The sequence below is a fragment of the Scyliorhinus torazame genome, chromosome 1, assembly GCF_047496885.1.
Source record: "Scyliorhinus torazame isolate Kashiwa2021f chromosome 1, sScyTor2.1, whole genome shotgun sequence".
In the NCBI taxonomy this organism is placed as follows: domain Eukaryota; kingdom Metazoa; phylum Chordata; class Chondrichthyes; order Carcharhiniformes; family Scyliorhinidae; genus Scyliorhinus; species Scyliorhinus torazame.
The window spans coordinates 354,575,519-354,594,810 of NC_092707.1; the positions used below are offsets into that span (position 1 = coordinate 354,575,519).

Below are 19,292 nucleotides of genomic sequence, written 5' to 3' on the forward strand. Positions count from 1 at the left end.
CAGTGCAGCAGTCTGGCCAAGATAACGTACACAGGATGTATGCTGGCTGGGCTCATTTCCATGTCCATCACCAAGAGTGGCTCAATAGCACAGTAATGACCAAACTAGCTGATTTCTGAAGGACATAGTTACTGGCCTGGCAACTGTTGAGGAAACCAACAGAAGGGGCTACAGTACTTACTACTATCTTGTAAATAGCATGTTAACTGTATTCAGCTTAGGAATAAAAAATGGAGAGTACTGATCAAGTACCTTGAGCACATAGAAAGAGAGACTTATTGCAACATGCCCATAAATGGACACTTCTGGGGTACTGCCTGATACTTAGAGAGAAGCAGATATCTGTAATGTTGCTTTTTGTAAATAAATGTAATATTAAGTAAAAGATTGGCATCTAGTTTCCTGGCTGTCATCTGGCTGTCAGATGATAGGGGAGTCTGGTTGCCTAAAGGTGAAGATTGAAAAATAAGATTTTTTTTCAGACAGAAGATTGTAATCAATGTTACTTTTGTGAAAAATGGCTGAAACCAAGTGTAAATTATTCGGGTATGATTACCTACCAATGCTCTCTGGGGGCTAGTGGAAAAATAAAGTGATTATATGCAAACAGGTTACATCCTTACCAAAGAGAAAACAAGCTACGGCCTTGGCATTGTTGCTTCCTAACAAAAGTAAAGTAAGAAGGAAATTATCTTGTGAGCTGGATGCCCATCAGCTGGATAATGATGATGGTATTAGGAGCAGAAGTAGACAATTCAGCCTGTCCAGCATGCTCTGCCACTCACTCAATCCACATCTTTGGACTGTAGGAGGAAACTGGTGCACCCAGAGGAAACCCACGCAGACAAGGAGAGAACGTGAAAACTCCACACCAAAACTAGATTCTAATGTTTTGGAACAAAGTACTGTAATGAAACACACTACAGTTAAGGATGTTTTAAAGGCAATTAAAACATTTTTTTAAATTAAAGAGAGAGAAATACATACTCAAGTTTCCAACCTTCGGATTGGAAAGACATGGACGTAGTCATTTTTAGTGGTGCATCCCATACCAAATTTCAAATGGGTACTGGAGTACAGCTGGTTTTATAATATTCATAGTGGGTGAAGATGGAAAATGTCCCTTGGTCTGATCAAATGTACTTTAGCCTTAGAAACAATGGCTCTTGCCGAAGCGAGTGGATTGCATTAGATTTGTTTATTGTTACGTGTACCGAGGTACAATGAAAAGTATTGTTTTTCTTGCAACTCAGACATATCATTCCGTACATGAAAATAAAATAAATAATAAGGCAAACATAAAATACACAATGTAAATACATAGATACAGGCATCGGCTTTAGTACTACTTGATAGAGAAGGTGTGTGAAAAGATCAGATCAGTCCATAAGAGGATCGTTGAGGAGTCTGGTAACAGCGGGGAAGAAGCTGTTTTTGAATCTGTTTGCGTGTTCTCAGACTTTTGTATCTCCTGTCGCAAGCGATATAGATTTTGTTAAACAGTTTAGGGAAAATCCCATATAAGCAGTGCATTTTGACAATAATTTTTCCACTGCATGTTATATAGATATCATTATGTGGATAATATGCACTTGATAAAAAGTGTAACTGAATAAAGGTTAAAGATTGACCCTGCTAGTGGAAAAGACTTGTTTGAAAGAAATGGAACTGAAAATAGGTTAATGCAAGTAATCAATTGTCAGATTGCTTCACAAAAAATAAATGTTTGTGCAAAGGAACTACTGGAGGTCCTTGAAGAGGGACATAGAATGTGGAAAATCATTCTTCTACAATTTGTTTCAAAATATTGTTTATGTTATAAAGAGAGGAATCCGTTAATGGAATACTAATTGTATTAAGATTAAGAGTATACAGGTGGAGAACATTGATTAAGTATCTGTATTCTGGAACATTGGTTGTTGATTTGAGGATTTACATTCTTTTTTAAAACATTTTTTTTGTTCTCCTTTTTCACATTTTCTCCCAAATTTACACCCAACAATAAACAATAATCAGTAACGAATGTAATGTCAATCCCCATATCAATAACAATGATCCCATTCCCAACAATCCCCGACATTGGCCTGCATGTTAACATAAACAAATGACAAAAGGGAATCAGGAATCACCCAGTCACCATTAACACATACAGTCCCCCTCCCCTCAACCCTCCCAGCCCCCAACCCACCTAATGTTCGATGTGATTCAATTCTCGAAAGTGCATAATGAATAACGCCCATGAATTGTAGAATCCCTCCATCCAATGATCTAAAGAAATCCATCAAAGATGCCAAAAGACAGTACCGGACCAAGCTCGAGTCCCAGGCTAGTCACACGGACCCCCGCCGTCTATGGCAAGGGCTGCAAGACATAATGGACTACAAGATGCAGGCATGTAAAATCGCCGGCTCCAATGTACCTCTCCCTGATGAGCTCAACGCATTCTATGCACACTTTGAGCAAGAGGTCAGCGAGAGCGAGCCTTCCACCCCAGAAGCTGTGGATGAACTTGTATCTGAGATCACCACTGCAACCGTCAGAGCAGCCTTCTCGAAAGTCAACCCTCAGAAAGCCACTGGCCCGGATGGGGTACCCGGACGAGCACTCAGGTCTTGCGCGGATCAGCTACGACTTCAGGAAACGTAGTGGAGAACATGCCCCTGTCTACATCAATGGGAACAAAGTAGAAAGGGTCGAGAGCTTTTTAAGTGTACAGATCACCAACAACCTGTCCTGGTCCCCCCCCCATGCCGACACTATAGTTAAGAAAGCCCACCAACGACTCTACTTTCTCAGAAGACCAAGGAAATTTGGCACGTCAGCTCTGACCCTCACCAACTTCTACAGATGCACCACAGAAAGCATTCTTTCTGGTTGTATCACAGCTTGGTATGGAGCCTGCTCTGCCCAAGACCGCAGGAAACTGCAAAAGGTCGGGAATGTAGCCCAGTCCATCACGCAAACCAGCCTCTCACCCATTGACTCTATCTATAATTCCCGCTGCCTCAGAAAAGCAGCCAGCATAATTAAGGACCCCACGCACCCCAGACATAATGTCTTCCACCTTCTTCCGTTAGGAAAAAGATACCAAAGTTTGAGGTCACGTACCAACCGACTCAAGAACAGTTTCTTCCCTGCTGCCATCAGACTTTTGAATGGACCTACCTCGTATTAAGTTGATCTTTACTCTACACCTTGCTAAAACTGTAACATTATATTCTGCAGTTTCCCCTTCCTTCACTATGTACGGTATGCATAGTTGTACAGCATGCAAGAAACAATACTTTTCACTGTATACTATACTAATATACTAATACTTAGAATAAAAAGGGAGTCACTTTAGAACAAAGATGAGGAGAAATGTCTTCAGCCAGAGTGGTGGGTCTGTGAAATTCATTGCCACAGAGGACGTTGAGTGTCTTTAAGACAGAAGTTGATAAATTCTTGATTTCTCGAGGAATTAAGGGCTATGGAGAGAGAGCGGGTAAATGGAGTTGAAATCAGCCATGATTGAATGGTGGAGTGGACTCGATGGGCCGAATGGCCTTACTTCCGCTCCTATGTCTTATGGTCTTATGTGACAATAATAAATCAAACCAAACCTTCCCCTCAGTTCAAATTTGACCTTTTCAAGCGTTAGGAATTCCAGCAGGTCCCCCCGCCGCACCAGGGCACAGGGTGGAGAGGTTGATCTCCACCCAACAGGATCCGCCTTCGGGCGATCAACGAGGTGAAGGCTACAGCTGCCTCCGTGCCCGTTTCCAACCCCGGCTGGTCCGACACCCCAAATATGGCCTCCCAAGGGCCCGGGTCTAGTTTCACTTTAAAGATTACCCTAAACACCTCCTTCCAGTAATCCTCCAGCTTTGGACAGGACCAAAACATATGAACGTGGCTTGCGGGGCCTCCCCCACAACATTCACACACATCTTCTACCCCCTCAAAGAGCCGGCTCATCCTTGCCCTTGTAAGGTGCGCTCTCCACCACCTTCAGCTGTATCAGCCCCAACCTCGCACACGAGGTGGAGGCGTTCACCCTCCAGAGCACCTCACACCAGAACCCCTCCTCCATACCCACTCCCAACTCTTCCTCCCACTTTGCCTTGATACCTTCACGCGGCGCCTTCTCCTCCTCCAAAATAGCCCCAGTAAACCGCCGATTTGGAGGATTTACATTCTGTAAATACATTGACTATTAGGTAAAAGATTGGCATCTGGTTTGCTACTTCACTAACTGACTGCCAAAAACTTATATATCTCACCAATCTGTTGCAGACGCATCTCTCCATGACAGTATCATTAGGAGTGGCCATCAAGCAGTGCTTGTGGAGACAGGGCAGAGAAGTGGAATTGAAAACCAAGATAAACCATGATCAAAATGAATGGCGGAGCAGGCTGGACAGGCCACATGGTCTACTCATGCTCCTATTTCCTGTGTTCAAAGGGCTGCATTTCCCCACCCCGACAAGGGACTGTGCCACATGAGGTGGGATCCAATTCTGAGATTCCCGTCACAGCAATTGATAAAGGTGCTTATGAGGGGCAGGTTTCAAGCCAGCATCCAGCTATCCTGATGCTGTCAGTTCCATTGCGATATCATACCACCGCCCGCCCCACCCCCCATACCACAATTTGCCTGTTAATTAAGATGTACGTCAGAATAACCCTAAATGTTCGAATACAAGGCAGGTATTGGAAACGGTTTTATCTTTCTGGCCTTGTATAATCAAGCTTATTTTGGTTTGTCAAAACCTGTAGAATTTTGTGGCCTTATTCTCTCAGTAAGTGTCGTGAATGACAACCTGTGTCTATTTTAAACAAAATTATTAGTTCTTAACTGGATCGTACCAAAAACTTATGAGTCAGGTCTAGGATCAGAACAATGTATTCATGTTAGTTTCAGCCAAGCTTTCCATATTTCATGGTGACAGAAGATCAGGTGAAGCTCCTTTCTCACTGCACCCCCCTCGCTCCTCACCGAACCACCACCATATACACCCCTCTAACCAACTTACCTTCCCTCCAACAGTTACTTAGCAGCACCTTCCCAAATTTCCTCCCACTATCATCACTCACTAGTCCCTCTTCCCAAAACACCCACTCCTCACCAGCCCCTCTCTCTCACTACCCCAGAGTAACTCAAACTTGCCTCCTTCCCTACCCCCTACTCATTCAACTGTGCCGTCCCTCTCCACCCATCCCCCATACAATCAATCGTTTCCTCCCTCTCTCCTCAGCCCATTCACTTAACCCGGCCCTTCCTCCCCACACCTACTCACTCTCTACCCCCACTTCCATCTCCACCCTTCACCTAGATTTCTGCACCTTTCCCAGACTTGGCTCTACGTTGCTGACCCTACTGTCAGTGGGCAGCTGTGGGTCCTCCTCGGTGTCTGGGAAGGGCAAGCTGTATCTCCAGGGGCTAGGAATTCGGGGCTCTTAAGACACCGGCAGGCCGGGAGAACAGCTCTTCCGTCACTTGGATAGTGCTGGGGTACGGAGTCGGAGTCTGAAGCAGAGTAGCAGGCTGGGGTAGGTGGGGATCAAGTTGCTCCTCGCATTGGGTCATCCTGCCCCAGAAACATCGCAGCAGCGGGAAGCCAGCCTGGTGCAGGAAGGCATTCATCTCACTATCAGAGAAAGTGAGATTTCAAGGCCATGTTTGGATTAATTGAAAGTCAAAACCAGATCAAAATGGATTAAAGGGAGAGGGATTGAGTGACAGCTGCCTGCATGCTATTTTTGACTGACTCATGAGCAAGGACACCCAGGCCCTTTAGGTATAGGTCGAGAGGCAGTAGATTTAGAACTTAAATGAGGAGGAACTACTTCTCACAGAGGGTGGTGAATTTGTGGAACCCGCTGCCCCGCAGTGCGGTGGAGTCTGAGTCATTACATGGTTTCAACGGGGTAAGATATATTTCTGATTAAAAAATGGGTTAAGGGGAAATGGGGAACAGGAGTGGTGGATTTGAGACCCGAAAGAGATCAGCCATAATCTGACTGAAAGACAGACAGGCTCGAAGGGCTGAATTGCCTACTTCTGCTCCTAATTCCTATGTTCTGTTTTTTCAGCAAAGTGGATAACTTACGCTTCTTCACATTGTATTCCATCTGTCATGTTCTTGCCCATTCACTTAGCCTGTCCAAGTCCACTTGGAGCCTCCTTGGATTTTCCTCACAACTTACATTCCCACTTAGTTTTTGTCATCCAAATCATTCATAGAGGGTGAGAACAGCTGTGCCTCTGGCACTGGTCCTTGCGGTGCCCCACTTGTAAAAGTGTACCATTCTGAGAATGACCCATTTATTCCTACTCTCTGCTCTCGGTCTATTAACCAATTCTCAATCCATACTAGTGTATTACCCCCCATTCCATGTATTCAAATTTTGTTTACTAACCTGTGTGACACCTCATCAAAAACCTTCTGAAAATGCAAATGCATCACATTCACAGGCTCTCTTTTATCTATGCCACAAGTAACGTCCTCAAATCACTGCAACAAGGTTTAGCAAACGTGATTTCCCTTTTATAAATCCATGCTGACTGTCCAATTTTACTATTATTTACTAAGTGCAGGGCAGCACGGTGGCTCAGTGGGTTAGCCCTGCTGCCTCACAGCGCCGAGGTCCCAGGTTCGATCCCAGCTCTGGGTCACTGTCCGTGTGGAGTTTACACATTCTCCCAGTGTTTGCATGGGTTTCGCCCCCACAGCCCAAAGATGTGCAGGTTAGGTGGATTGGCCACGCTAAATTTCCCCTTAATTGGAAAAAATTAATTGGGTACACTAAATTTATATTTAAAAAAATATTTATTAAGTGCCAGTTAAGTCTACAAACTTGTTGCAGATGCACGGGAACACCACCACCTGCAGGTTTCCCTCCAACCAACACACACCATCCTCACTTGGAACTATATAGTTGTTCCATCACTGTCACCGGAGCTGTGTAGCCCTGGTGGAACCTAAACTGAGCATCGGTGAGCAGGTTATTGCTGAATAATGCCACTTGATAGCATTATCAATGACACCTTACAAAAGAAGTTTGCTGGACAGTAATTGGCTGAATTGAATTTGTCCTGCTTTTTGTAGACAGGGCATAACTGGGCCAATTTCCATGCTGACAGGTAGATTCCAGCGTTGTAGCTGTACTGGAACAGTTGGGCTAAGGGTCCGTCTATTTCTGGAACACAAGACTTCACCACTACAGCCTGGATGTTGTCAAGGCCCTTTGCCTTTGTTATATGCAGTACCTTTGGTTTTTCTTGATATCACATAGAACAAATGGAATTGACTAAAATTTGGCATCTATGACAGTGGGGACCTTAGAAAGAAAATGCAAACGATCATCTGCTTCTGGTTGAAGATGGATGCAAATATTTCAGCCTCATTTTTGCATTGACATGCTGGGCTCCCCATCATGGAGGATGGGAATATATTTATTTAGATTTATTGTCATATGTACCGAGGTACAGTGAAAAGTATTGTTCTGCGTACAGTCCAGGCAGATCATTCCATACATGAAAAACATGGGACATACAATAAATACACAATGTAAATACATCAACATAGACATCGGTTGAGGAGAATACTTTAGAAACCGCCTTCTCCTGTTGGCTGTTTAAATGTACATCACCACTACTAAGACTAAATGTGACAGGACTGCAGAGCACTGATCTGATCTGATCGTTTGGTTATGGGATCACTTAGTTTTGCCTGTCTCATGCTGCTTCCACTGTCTAGTCCTGTGTCACAGCTTCATCAAGTTTGCACTTTGTAAATATGCCTGGTGCTGCTCCTGACATGATCTCCCACACTCTTAATTGAACCTCGGTTGGTCCCTATGCTTGATGGTAATTGTAGACTGAGAGATATGCTGGAACATGAGCTGGAAAAAACTTGAACTTTTGCTGGTGGCTCACAGCGGCTCATGGATGGCCAGTTTGACCAGCGAGACCTGTTCTTAATCTATCCCATTTAGCACCACACACCATGATTTGGATGTCCTCAGCATGTCCATACAAGAACTGTGAAGTGACCACTCATCAATCATGCCATTGACAACTGCATTGAAACAGGTAGATTGGAGAGGACAAGGTCCAGTCTTTGTCCTTTCACCAGGTACAACAAGCTTCAGGACTTGGCTAGCTCAATCAGAAGTGGTGCTGCCAAGCCATTCTTGGTGACACCTCAAACTCCCCATCCAGAGGACATTGTGTGCCTTTGCAATTCTCAGTGCTTCATCCAAGTGGTATCCAACAAGGAGGGACACTGACTGATCAGCAAGGGAGTGTGGCAGGTGATAATCACCATAATTACCCATGATTGATGCTATGAAGATTGATGGGGACTACAGTCAATGTTGAGGATTCCAAGAGCCATCCCCTCCCAACAATACAACACTCTGCTGGCACCTCTGGTGCTTCTCTCCTGCCAGTGGAACAGGACTTTTCCTGGGATGATGAACAATTCTCCCAATTTTGACACAAGTGTTAATGAGGAGGACTTCGCAGGATCAAACTGGCTGTGCCACTGTTGTCTCCAGTGCTTAATTGATGTTAAATGATCCATCAAGTTTTATCCTTCATTATTCCAGATTTATTAGTTGAATTTAAATTCTCCTAGCAGTTATGGGAGGATTTGAACTCCTGTCTCTGGAGCATTAATCTGGGTCAGTAATATTGCCACTATACTCCCACCACCTCCCCATCCCCCACCCCTATGATGCAACCATCTTTGAAATATTGTGAAATTAATTGGTGACTAATGACAGCACTGTCTTCATAAAACAGCAAAAAATCTACTTTTCATGTAGAAAAGTATTTTTGGTCTCAACATGGAGCTGCAGAAAAAGGAGCATGGAGATGAAGAAAGGAAGGCTCTGTTTTTTTTTTACCAGTGATAATATATATAATTGTAGATTAACACCAACCTTCCAAAATATTGGTTTCTAGCATTTCCTTATCTGCAGATTCTTTTTCATGAACCTTGCTAAGGTAACCAGCTTGTTGTTTTAAAGCATGTAAAGCTGGCAATAAGCCTTCTTGCTGTACCAGAAGAGCCAGGAGGTACGAAGCAGTGATGCAATCATACGGTTTGGTACTGGTCGAAAGATCCAAAGCTGTCTGCAAAAGTGTTTGCAATTTCTCACTATCCTGTAAGGTGGGGTGGAAAAGGGTAGCATTTAATAAATAGTTCCAGCCAAACGAAACAACCATGACAACTAGCCAAAAATACACTAAGTACTTTAAATATGTTCTTAAGTGCAAATGTTTAGAACAAAATAATAGAAACATTGAAAATAGAGTAGGCCATTCAGCCCACAAAACCTGCTCCACCATTCAATGTGATCATAGCTGACCCTCAATCTCAACACTGTACTCCCATGCTCTCCCCGTACCCCTTGACCCCAACAGTGTCTATTTCGACCAAGTCCGTAGTTCTCATTCAGATGCAGGGATTGTTTCCTGTACACCTTGCATGCCTGTTTTGAATTTTTACTCTATGATCTTCTATTTATTCAACTATTTCCTGCAGACAACTGTTGTAAATAGGCACATCCTGAAATCAATGACAGGTTAAATCCTACTGCTCTGAGAACTACAGCATCGGATTAAATTTTGCTGAGAAAATAATGGCATCTGATCGACCGATCAATATGCAAATTGGCTAGCAATTGCAGTGTCGAAGATACATATGAACTGCAAATCACAACAAATTTCGAGCTGATTTGTGCCACTCTGCCATCAGCTTTGTAAATAGGCACATCCTGAAATCAATTACAGGTTAAATCCTATTGCTCAGAGAACTACGGTATTGGATGTAATTTTGCTGAGAAAATAATGGCTTCTGATCAACTGATCAATATGCAAACTGGCTAGCAACTTAGAGTGGAAGATACATATGAACTGCAAATCATCACAAATTACTGCCTGATTTCTGTCACTCTGCTGTTAACTTTGTGAAATCCCCTTGATTCTCATGAAGATGTTGCAATTGTAAATAAAATTGTCCATTAAAAACATTACAGAAAGTTAAGTCTTATAATTATGACTGACAAAAAAAATCAAGACAATCAAGTCTGCAGTCTCATTACTTCGAGTTATGATTTATTTCAGGAGATTTCAAATGTTTCTAAGTTTTACCCCTATTTTCCCTTTCAGTCATTTTGTTTCTTATAATACAGTGCCCCTCTCCTGGTCTTTATTTCTCTTTCTGCACCTAATTTGGTATTTAATTCACCACTCCAATTCACCTTCTTTCTCTTCCTTACTGTTAATTTCTCAATCCTTAAAATGTATTGGTAAGAGATGCACTATTTGTCCCATTGTACACCGTGGTCCAAAGATTCCTGTTGCTCTTGTTAAACCAATATCAGTTCACATTTCCAATAATTTACTGGGAAAAAGATTTTAAAACCTAAATATGCACAAACAAGTGTAATTAACAAGAAAGGCTCCACTCCATCAAAGTCTGATCCAATGGTTATTGGTAGGCTTCCAACTTATTAAGTTTCAGATTTTTTGCTGTTTTACACAACATTTAAGCAAGAAACATCCAAATTTAACATTTCCAAGTGTAAGAAATCGGACACTTTGAGAGATAGATATACTAGAAGCAGGATTTTCATTGTATTTCATTGAATACATTGCGATTATCAAAAAATCTGAAATGAAGCCCATTTATAAAATAATTAGAAACTTATTGAACAACCCCTGTCTTAAGTCTGTTACCTGCAATCCTAAAATGGGAGCCGGAAGTTTCTTCAAGAGGTCATAGGCTAGTAACTTCAATTCTTCAAAGGTGCTGTTCAAACACCCTAGTAAAGCATCAACATAGGCTGGCTGCAAGATATCAGTCATTTGCACCACTCTGTAAGTCTGACCTGCAGAAAAACATTTTGAAACAAAGTACTGATGTGTTGGGTACTCTGGATCTGTGGAGACTGCGTTTACCTTAGCAGTAACATAGACAGGCTACCAATAGTTGTAATAGTACAACTCTATTGTATTTAACTAAGAGTTGTTAATCATATTTGCACTGTGGGTCGACACAATGTTAAATTGACTGAAGACCTATGCCTAACCTGACCAGCCTATACTGCTAGCACATGGTGGATGTTTGTGCTACTGACTGCGGGCTCTGTCTGTCTCAGAGGCTGCATCCCAAATGAGCGGGAAAACTAGTGCCCTCTGTCTTTATAGTGACCATGCCCTAACTGGTGACTGGCTGCTGCGTTGTGTGTGTTGATTGGTCTTGCAGTGTGTCAGTCAGTGTGTGTTTCTGCACCATCTTATACTGATGTGTATATTATGACATTCCCCCCTTTTCTAAAAAAATGTGTGTTTGTGACAATAAATAATGCAGTATGCGAATGTTCCGAATGCATGGCGCATACGAGCATATTTACAGGACTATGTACAGAAACTCTAAGGTATTTACATTGGAAGGTGTCGAGTGCAGATGGACAGTATGTAACACAAAATATAACTAGAACAACAGCGTGTACAAACCAGTGAGTTAATCAAACAGGGTAACGAAACAATCAGTTCATGAGTTCAAAGAGTCCATGAATTCAGGCAGTTCATAAATTCAGTCTTTGAGGTGGGCGACGAATTCTGGTTGACCGCCTCAAGGGTGGGTCAGGGGCTGCCTGGTCTGGAATGGGCGGGACTGTGTCAGACTCAGAGGGTGGCAGTGCGAAAGGAAGATCTGCAAAGTCCGTGACGGGTTCATCGTGACGGCGAGGCAGGACATGATGATCTGGTGGCGAGCGAGGAAGGAGTCGTAGTGCCCGCCTATTTTGGTGAAGAAGAGAGCCGTCTTGTAGACGAACCAAAAACGACCTGGGGGCCACTTGTCTGAGCACCACAGCGGTGGCGGACCAACCACCATCGGGAGGTTGAGCACGGACCTCGTCATCAGGAGCCAGAGCAGGGAGATCCGTGGCGCGGGCGTCGTACGCCGATTTGTGCTGGGCCCGAGACAACTGCATTCGACGAAGCACCGGAAGGTTGTCTAAGTCCGGGACATGAACCGCCGTCCGCAGCGTGCGATTCATCAACAATTGAGCCAGTGACAGGCCGGTGGACAATGGAGCTGATCTGTCAGCAAGCAGGGCGAGGTAAAAATCGGATCTTGCATCGGCCGCCTTGCACAGGAGTCGTTTAACAATGTGCACCCCCTTTTTAGCTTTGTCATTGGATTAGTGGTAATGGGGACTGGACGTGACATGTGTGAAGTTGTATCGTGTGGCAAAATTGGACCACTCCTGACTGGCAAAACACGGGCCATTGTCGGACATGACCGTGAGCGGGATGCCATGGCGAGCGAAGGTTTCCTTGCACGCCCGAATGACCGCAGTTGAGGTGAGGCCATGTAGCCTAACTACCTCCGGGTAGTTTGAGAAATAGTCCACTATGAGGACGTAGTCCCGGCCAAGTGCATGGAACAGGTCGATGCCCACTTTGGTCCAGGGGGACGTGACCAACTCATGGGGTTGCAAAGTCTCCCTTGGCTCAGCAGGCTGGAAACGTTGGCATGTTGGGCAGTTAAGAACGGCGTTGGCAATGTCCTCGTTGATTCCAGGCCAGTACACTGCCACATGGGCCCATCGGCGGCATTTCTCCACTCCCAGGTGGCCCTCATGGAGCTGCTCAAGGACGAGGTTCCGCATGCTGTGCGGAATGACGATCCTGTCCAGCTTTAGTAGAATTCCATCTACCACCGCCAGGTCATCTTTAATTGAGGGCATTGGCCCTTGAGCCACCCGTCTGTCAGGTGGCGCATGACACGCTGGAGCAGGGGATCATTGGCCGTCTCATGATGAATCTGGATGAGTCGTTCGTCCGTGGCGGGCAGATTGGATGCGGCGAATGTCGCATCAATTTGGCACACGAAGCCCGCTGGGTCGCAGGGTGTGGTGACAGATCGGGAGAGTGCATCGGCGACGATGAGCTCCTTGCCCGGGGTGCAGACAAGTTTGAAGTCGTACCGCCTGAGTTTAAGGAGAATGCGCTGCAGGCGCGGAGTCATGTCGTGAAGGTCTTTTTGAATGATATTGACCAGGGTCTGTCTCGACTGTGAACTTTGGGAGTCCATAGACATAGTCATGGAATTTGACGACTCCGGTAAGAAGGCCCAGGCACACTTTTTCAATTTGCGCATAGCGCTGTTCAGTGGGCGTCATTGCACATGACGCGTATACGACAGGAGCCCATGAGGAGGCGTCGTCACGTTGAAGGAGCACTGCTCCAATGCCGGACTGACCGGCATCCGTGGAGATCTTTGTTTCTTTGGCCGGATCGAAAAATGCCAACACCGGGGCCTTGGTCAGCTTCGCCCTGAGTTCCCGCCATTCTTGTTCGTGGGCGGGGAGCCATTGGAACTTGGCCGTCTTCTTAACCAGGTTCCTGAGAGCCGTGGTGTGCGAGGCGAGGTTAGGGATGAATTTCCCCAGGAAATTGACCATGCCCAGGAAGCGGAGGACCGCCTTCTTGTCCTCCTGTGTCTTAATGGCATTAATGGCAGATACCTTGTCAGCATCCGGCTGCACGCCAAACTGTGAAATGTGGTCTCCGAGGAATTTAAGTTCTGTTTGACCAAAGGAGCATTTGGCACTGTTGAGGCGGAGGCCATGCTCATGGATTCATCGGAAGATGCGTTGGAGGCGATCAATGTGCTCCTGCGGGGTGGTAGACCAGACGATGATGTCGTCCACATATACACGAACCCCTTCGATACCTTCCATCATCTGCTCCATTATTCTGTGGAACACTTCCGATGCAGAGATTATGCCAAACGGCATCTGGTTGTAGCAATACCGGCCAAATGGGGTGTTAAAGGTGCTGAGCTTCCGACTGGATGCATCGAGTTGGATCTGCCAAAGCCCCTTGGATGCGTCTAGCTTGGTGAAAAATTTGGCGCGAGCCATCTCGCAAGTGAGTTCTTCGTGCTTTGGAATGGGATAGTGTTCTCTCATAATATTGCGGTTGAGGTCCTTGGGATCAATACATATGCGTAATTCGCCGGATGGTTTTTTCACGCACACCATAGAGCTGACCCAGTCAGTCGGTTCTGTAACTTTTGAAATTACGCCCTGGCCCTGGAGGTCCTGCAGCTGCTGCTTGAGGCGGTCCTTGAGGGGTGCTGGTACCCTGCGAGGTGCGTGCACCACAGGCGTGGCATTTGGTTTTAACAAGATTTTATAAGTGTATGGGAGTGTGCCCATGCCCTCGAATACACCGTGGTATCGGGTGATGATGGCGTTCAGCTGTGTCCGAACATCAGCGTCCTGAGATGCGGAAGCGTCAGCGGGTGACAGGGAATGAACCCTTTGGACAAGGTTTTGAAGTTTGCACGCCTGAGCACCAAGCAGGGAGGCTTTCGTGGATCCCACTATTTCGAATGGCAGGTTAGCCTTTAATGACTGGTGCGACACTTCAAGCTGGCAAGAGCCACTGACAGCAATGGCATTACCATGATGGTCCAGAAGCTAGCAGGCGGATGGCAGGATGGTAGGCTTGACATGGTGGCTTTCAAGGCCAGACCGCGCAATGAGGTTGGCTGAAGCGTCAGTGTCCAGGCGGAATCGGATGCAGGATCGGTTGACCGTGAGGGTGGCACACCACTCGGCGTCCGGATCAATGCGGAATATTGGGAGAAACTTGGCTTTTGTCTTCTGGAGCATCTTGTGTTTGGTGATGATGCCCACCTGAAATGGTGCTTTAGGGTCCTCGGTGTCAAGGTCCGGAATCAAGTCGGAGTCGGAATCGGTGACCGGTGGTTGGATGGTTCGGACATCCCTGCGTGGCTGGTTGGAGCGACGAGAGGTAGTAGGTTAAGCAGACCTGCATAGGGCTGCATAGTGGCCAAGCTTGCTACATTGGAGACAGCGTCGGGATTTGCAGGACATTGCCGCTTTAAGTGGGCGGAGCCACCGTTGCCGCACGTCGTGACGTCAGGACGTTCGGTACGCCACATGCATGCGCAGTGCCGTCTTCGGCCTCGCCGTCCCCTCGGTCAGTACGCGCATGCGCGGGAGTCCGCAAAAAGCGCGTGAAATGGTCGCCCTCATCCAGGTTTAGGCCCTGGAGTTGTTTAATGGCTTGCACCCGTTCTGCCTCGTGGGGACCTTGCCACACCGTTTCAGCCGCTAGAATGTGCGAGTATCGGTTAGTGGCGTGTTCATGCAGAATGCAGGTCTCGATGGCTATCGCAAGGGTGAGCTGTTTAACCTTGAGGAGCTGCTGGCGTAGGGGGTCCGATTGCACACCGAAAACGATCTGGTCACACACGGATCATCGAGTCGGAGGTGCTGGACTGCGCGAGGATGCGAAGGTGGGTGAGGAAAGATTGAAAAGGTCCAACCTTACCCTGCAGACGCTGTTGAAAGACATAGCACTCAAAACTTTCATTTACCTCGATGTCACAGTGACTGTCGAATTTGAGCAGGACTGTCTTGAACTTGGACTTCTCTTCACCTTCAGCGAAAGTGAGAGAGTTGAAGATATGGATGGCGTGGTCCCCGGCCGTGGAAAGGATGAGAGCAATCTTCCTGGCATCTGAAGCAGCTTCCAGGTCTGTAGCTTCGAGGTATAGCTGGAATCGTTGTTTAAAGATTTTCCAGTTCGCACCGAGGTTGCCGGTGATGCGGAGCGGCGGGGGAGGGCAGACGCTGTCCATACTACCGGGTGGCTGATTGCTGGTCGAAATCCGATCACTTGAAGATAGATCTATTAAACTCTAACATCACATACTGGCACCATGATGTGTTGGGTACTCTGGATCTGTGGAGACTGCATTTACCTTAGCAGTAACATGGACAGGCTACCAACACTTGTAATAGTACAACTCTATTTTATGTAACGAAGAACTGTTAAACATACTTGCACTGTGGGTCGACACTATGTTAGATTGACTGAAGACCTATGCCTAACCTGACCAGCCTATACTGCTAGCACATGGTGGATGTTTGTGCTACTGACTGCGGGCTCTGGCTGTCTCAGAGGCTGCATCTCAAATCAGCGGGAAAACTAGTGCCCTCTGTCTTTATAGTGACCGTGCCCTAACTGGTGATTGGTCTTGCAGTGTGTCAGTCAGTGTGTGTCTCTGCACCATCATATACTGATGTGTATATTATGACAAGTACAATGTCATTAAATCCATAATCAGGAAAGACACTGTTAAATTTTTTTACTTCAAAAAATTGTAAACTTCTAATACTTGTTTCCCAATATGTTTAACATTTCTCACTGTACAGTAATTCAAACTCTTCTAATAAATGTGAGCTCAGAGCTAAGGTAAGTAGAATAGCTCATGTAGCAAGATGAAGCAGGGGAAACAAGAGACGCTGCTGAACCCGTCACCTCAAATTCGGGACAAAGAAGTTCATAGGTCCCTCACACTTATTGGAGGTTACGGTAGAATAGGCAGAGGAAAGGGGCATAAAGATAATGTGGTGACAGAAAAGAAACAAAGGTTTATCTTTGTTCTCCAGGATTACCCTGGATTATTGTAGTTTTTGCAGGAGAGTTAACCACAATAAAAGTTGATTATGGCCCTGCCAGATCTGGCAATCAAAGGGAATAGGAGTATTCTTCCAGGGACACGGGCATCGAAGGGGAAGTAGATCGATGGCTGCAGATGTATTGTAGCAATGGAGAACTAAAGGCAAGGCAGTAGCACTATTTAGTTAATGTGCATTTGTAAGTGGCATGGTGCAGGTTTTTTAACCACAAATTCTAAACCTGGTAGTACTGTCCTACAAGTACAGTATACGATCACATTCCATATAACTTACCCTCTAAATTTTCAAAAACTTCAGCAATTACCCCTAAGAGATTCAAGACAATAAATTTCCTTGGAAACGAAGCGCCAGGAAACAGATCTCGCAATAGTCTGTCACACACCCAGGCCATGAAATCCTGGAAGATAAAAATAAAAGTTTATTCATTAATACTGAATTTCTCCTCCTATATTTCAATTGCAAAACCCCTTTATTTAAAATAAAGCATAATTTTTTCACTCCAACATTATCAAATCTGTTCTGTAGGACATCCAATTCCTCCTTACAGCTAAACTAAAATTGCATTGAGGGAAAGTTGCTACAAATTTTGTAGTGGGGGCTTGTTGACCACCTTATTATAATGGGGAGGGATCAAAAAAATAAAATGTCACTCGGCCACTTCATTCTGTTAAGTCTCAGCCTCAGGAAATCGCCACAGGTGTTCCTCGAGGCAGTGTACTAGGCCCACCCATCATCAATTTTTTCACTGATCGTCCATCCAACCAAACATCAGAAATGAGGATGATGATTGCACAATGTTCAGTACCAATCGCAATTCCTGAGATATTGAGACATTCAATGCCTGCATTCAGCAAGCCATCGACAACATTAAGGCTTGGGCTGATAAATGACAGGTATCATTTGTGCCACACAAATGCCAGGCAATGACCATCTCAGACATGAGAAAATGTAATCATCTCCCCTTGACATTCAACGACATCACCATTGCTGAATTCCCCCACCATCAATATCCTTGGGGGAGGGGGGGGCACAATTAACCAGAGACTTAACTACACTTGCCATGTACAGATTGTGACTATACATCAGGAGCAGGTGGAATCGCCGACTAAGCACTAAGACACGGAAGGACCATAGAATTCTTGCAGCACAGAAGGAGGCCATTCTGCCCTCAAGACTGCAAGGCCCTCTGAAAGAGCATCCTACCTGGGCCCATTCCCTGCCGTATCCCATAACCCACCAAACCTACACAACCTCGGACACTAAGGGGGCAATTTAATATGGTCAATCCACCTCACCTGCACATCACTGGACTGTGGGAGGAAACCACCGCAGTCATGGGGATAAATTGCAAATTCCACACAGACAGTCACCCAAGGTCGGATATAACCCAGGTCTCTGATCCTGTGAGGCAGGAGTGCTAACCACTGTACCACGATGCCGCCTGAGAAGCACTATTGGCGTGAATACTTTACCGCATTTCCCCTATCTAGAAGGGAGAAAAACATGGCAGAAGATCTCAAAAACACCGTAATCGGGAGCATTTTCAAAATAGGTGAAAAGTCCGATTACAGTAACTACAGAGGAATCTCCTCACTGTTGGCTGTAGGAAAAGTTATTGCAAGAGGCCTCCTTGATCTCCTTCTTCCTGTGGTTCAAGAGCTCCTTCCAGTGTGCCACTGCAGATTTTGCCCACTAAAGGGTACATCGGACATGATCTTCACCGCGCAGCAACTACAAGAGAAATGCAGGGAATAGCACCAACCCCAAGGCCTTCTTTGACCACACAAAGACTTTCAACACCTTTAACTGCAAGGAGTGTCCTCCTCCGTTTTGGCTGCCCGCAAATGTTCATCATCTTCCTCCACCTGCTGCACAATGATATGCAAGCTACGACCTTGACTAATGGATCCACCACAGACAAAAATCACATTCGGTCTGGGGTTAAGCAAGGCTGTGTCATCGCACCAACGCTCTTTTGATCTTCCTTGTTTCAATGCTCAATCTCACCTTCAGCAAGCTCCCCACAAGAGTAGAGCTAAACTACAGAACAAACAGGAGTCTGTTCAACCTCCGCCAGCTGCACCATATCCAAGGTCATCGAACTACATTATGAGGACGATGATTGGGTCAGTGCATACTCAGAGGCTGAGCTCTAAGCCATTGTAAATACTTCCATCGAGGCGTACAGGAGAATGGGCCTTACATTAATAATCCATCCATACGACAACGGTCCTCTTCCAACCTGCACCGCCCACCACATAGCACAGCCCCCAAATGATCAAAATCCACATTGAGTCCTTGGACAAGTGGACCACTTTTTATATCTTGGGAACCCACTGTCAACAGGAGCAGAAATCGGTGATGAGGTTTAACACTGCCTTCAGCATGCTAGCACAGCATTTGGTCACCTAAGGAAGAGTGTTGGAAGACCAGGACCTCAGACTCATGGTCGACAGAGCAATAGTAATATCCGTCCTCTATTCGGCTCAGGGATGTGGACTATATACAACAGGCACCTCAAAACCTTGTAGAAGTACCACCAGTGCTGTCCATGCAAGATCCAGCAAATCCATTGGCAGGATAGGGCGCACCAACATCAGTGTTCCCAATCAGGCAAACATCCCCAGCATGTAAGCATTGATAACGCGTGATCAGGTCCATTGGGTGGGCCACATCATCTGCATGTCTGGCATGACACTCCCAAAACAAGCACTCTACTGAGAACTTCGACACGGCAAAAGAATCCCAGGACGCAGAGGAAATGC

General features: G+C 45.7%; 1 protein-coding gene across 5 annotated transcripts in view; it reads right to left on the reverse strand.

Annotated features, from left to right (window-relative positions):
• thada (THADA armadillo repeat containing) overlaps window positions 1-19,292 on the reverse strand; it is an 820,576-nt gene that overhangs the window by 716,608 nt on the left and 84,676 nt on the right. For all 5 annotated transcript variants that reach the window (XM_072510451.1, XM_072510443.1, XM_072510470.1 and 2 more), the window contains 3 exons: window positions 16,801-16,924; window positions 10,733-10,884; window positions 8,932-9,154 (listed from right to left, as the gene is read on the reverse strand). In XM_072510451.1, the coding sequence (XP_072366552.1) occupies window positions 8,932-9,154; window positions 10,733-10,884; window positions 16,801-16,924 (499 nt within the window). The remainder of the gene's footprint in view (window positions 1-8,931; window positions 9,155-10,732; window positions 10,885-16,800; window positions 16,925-19,292) is intronic.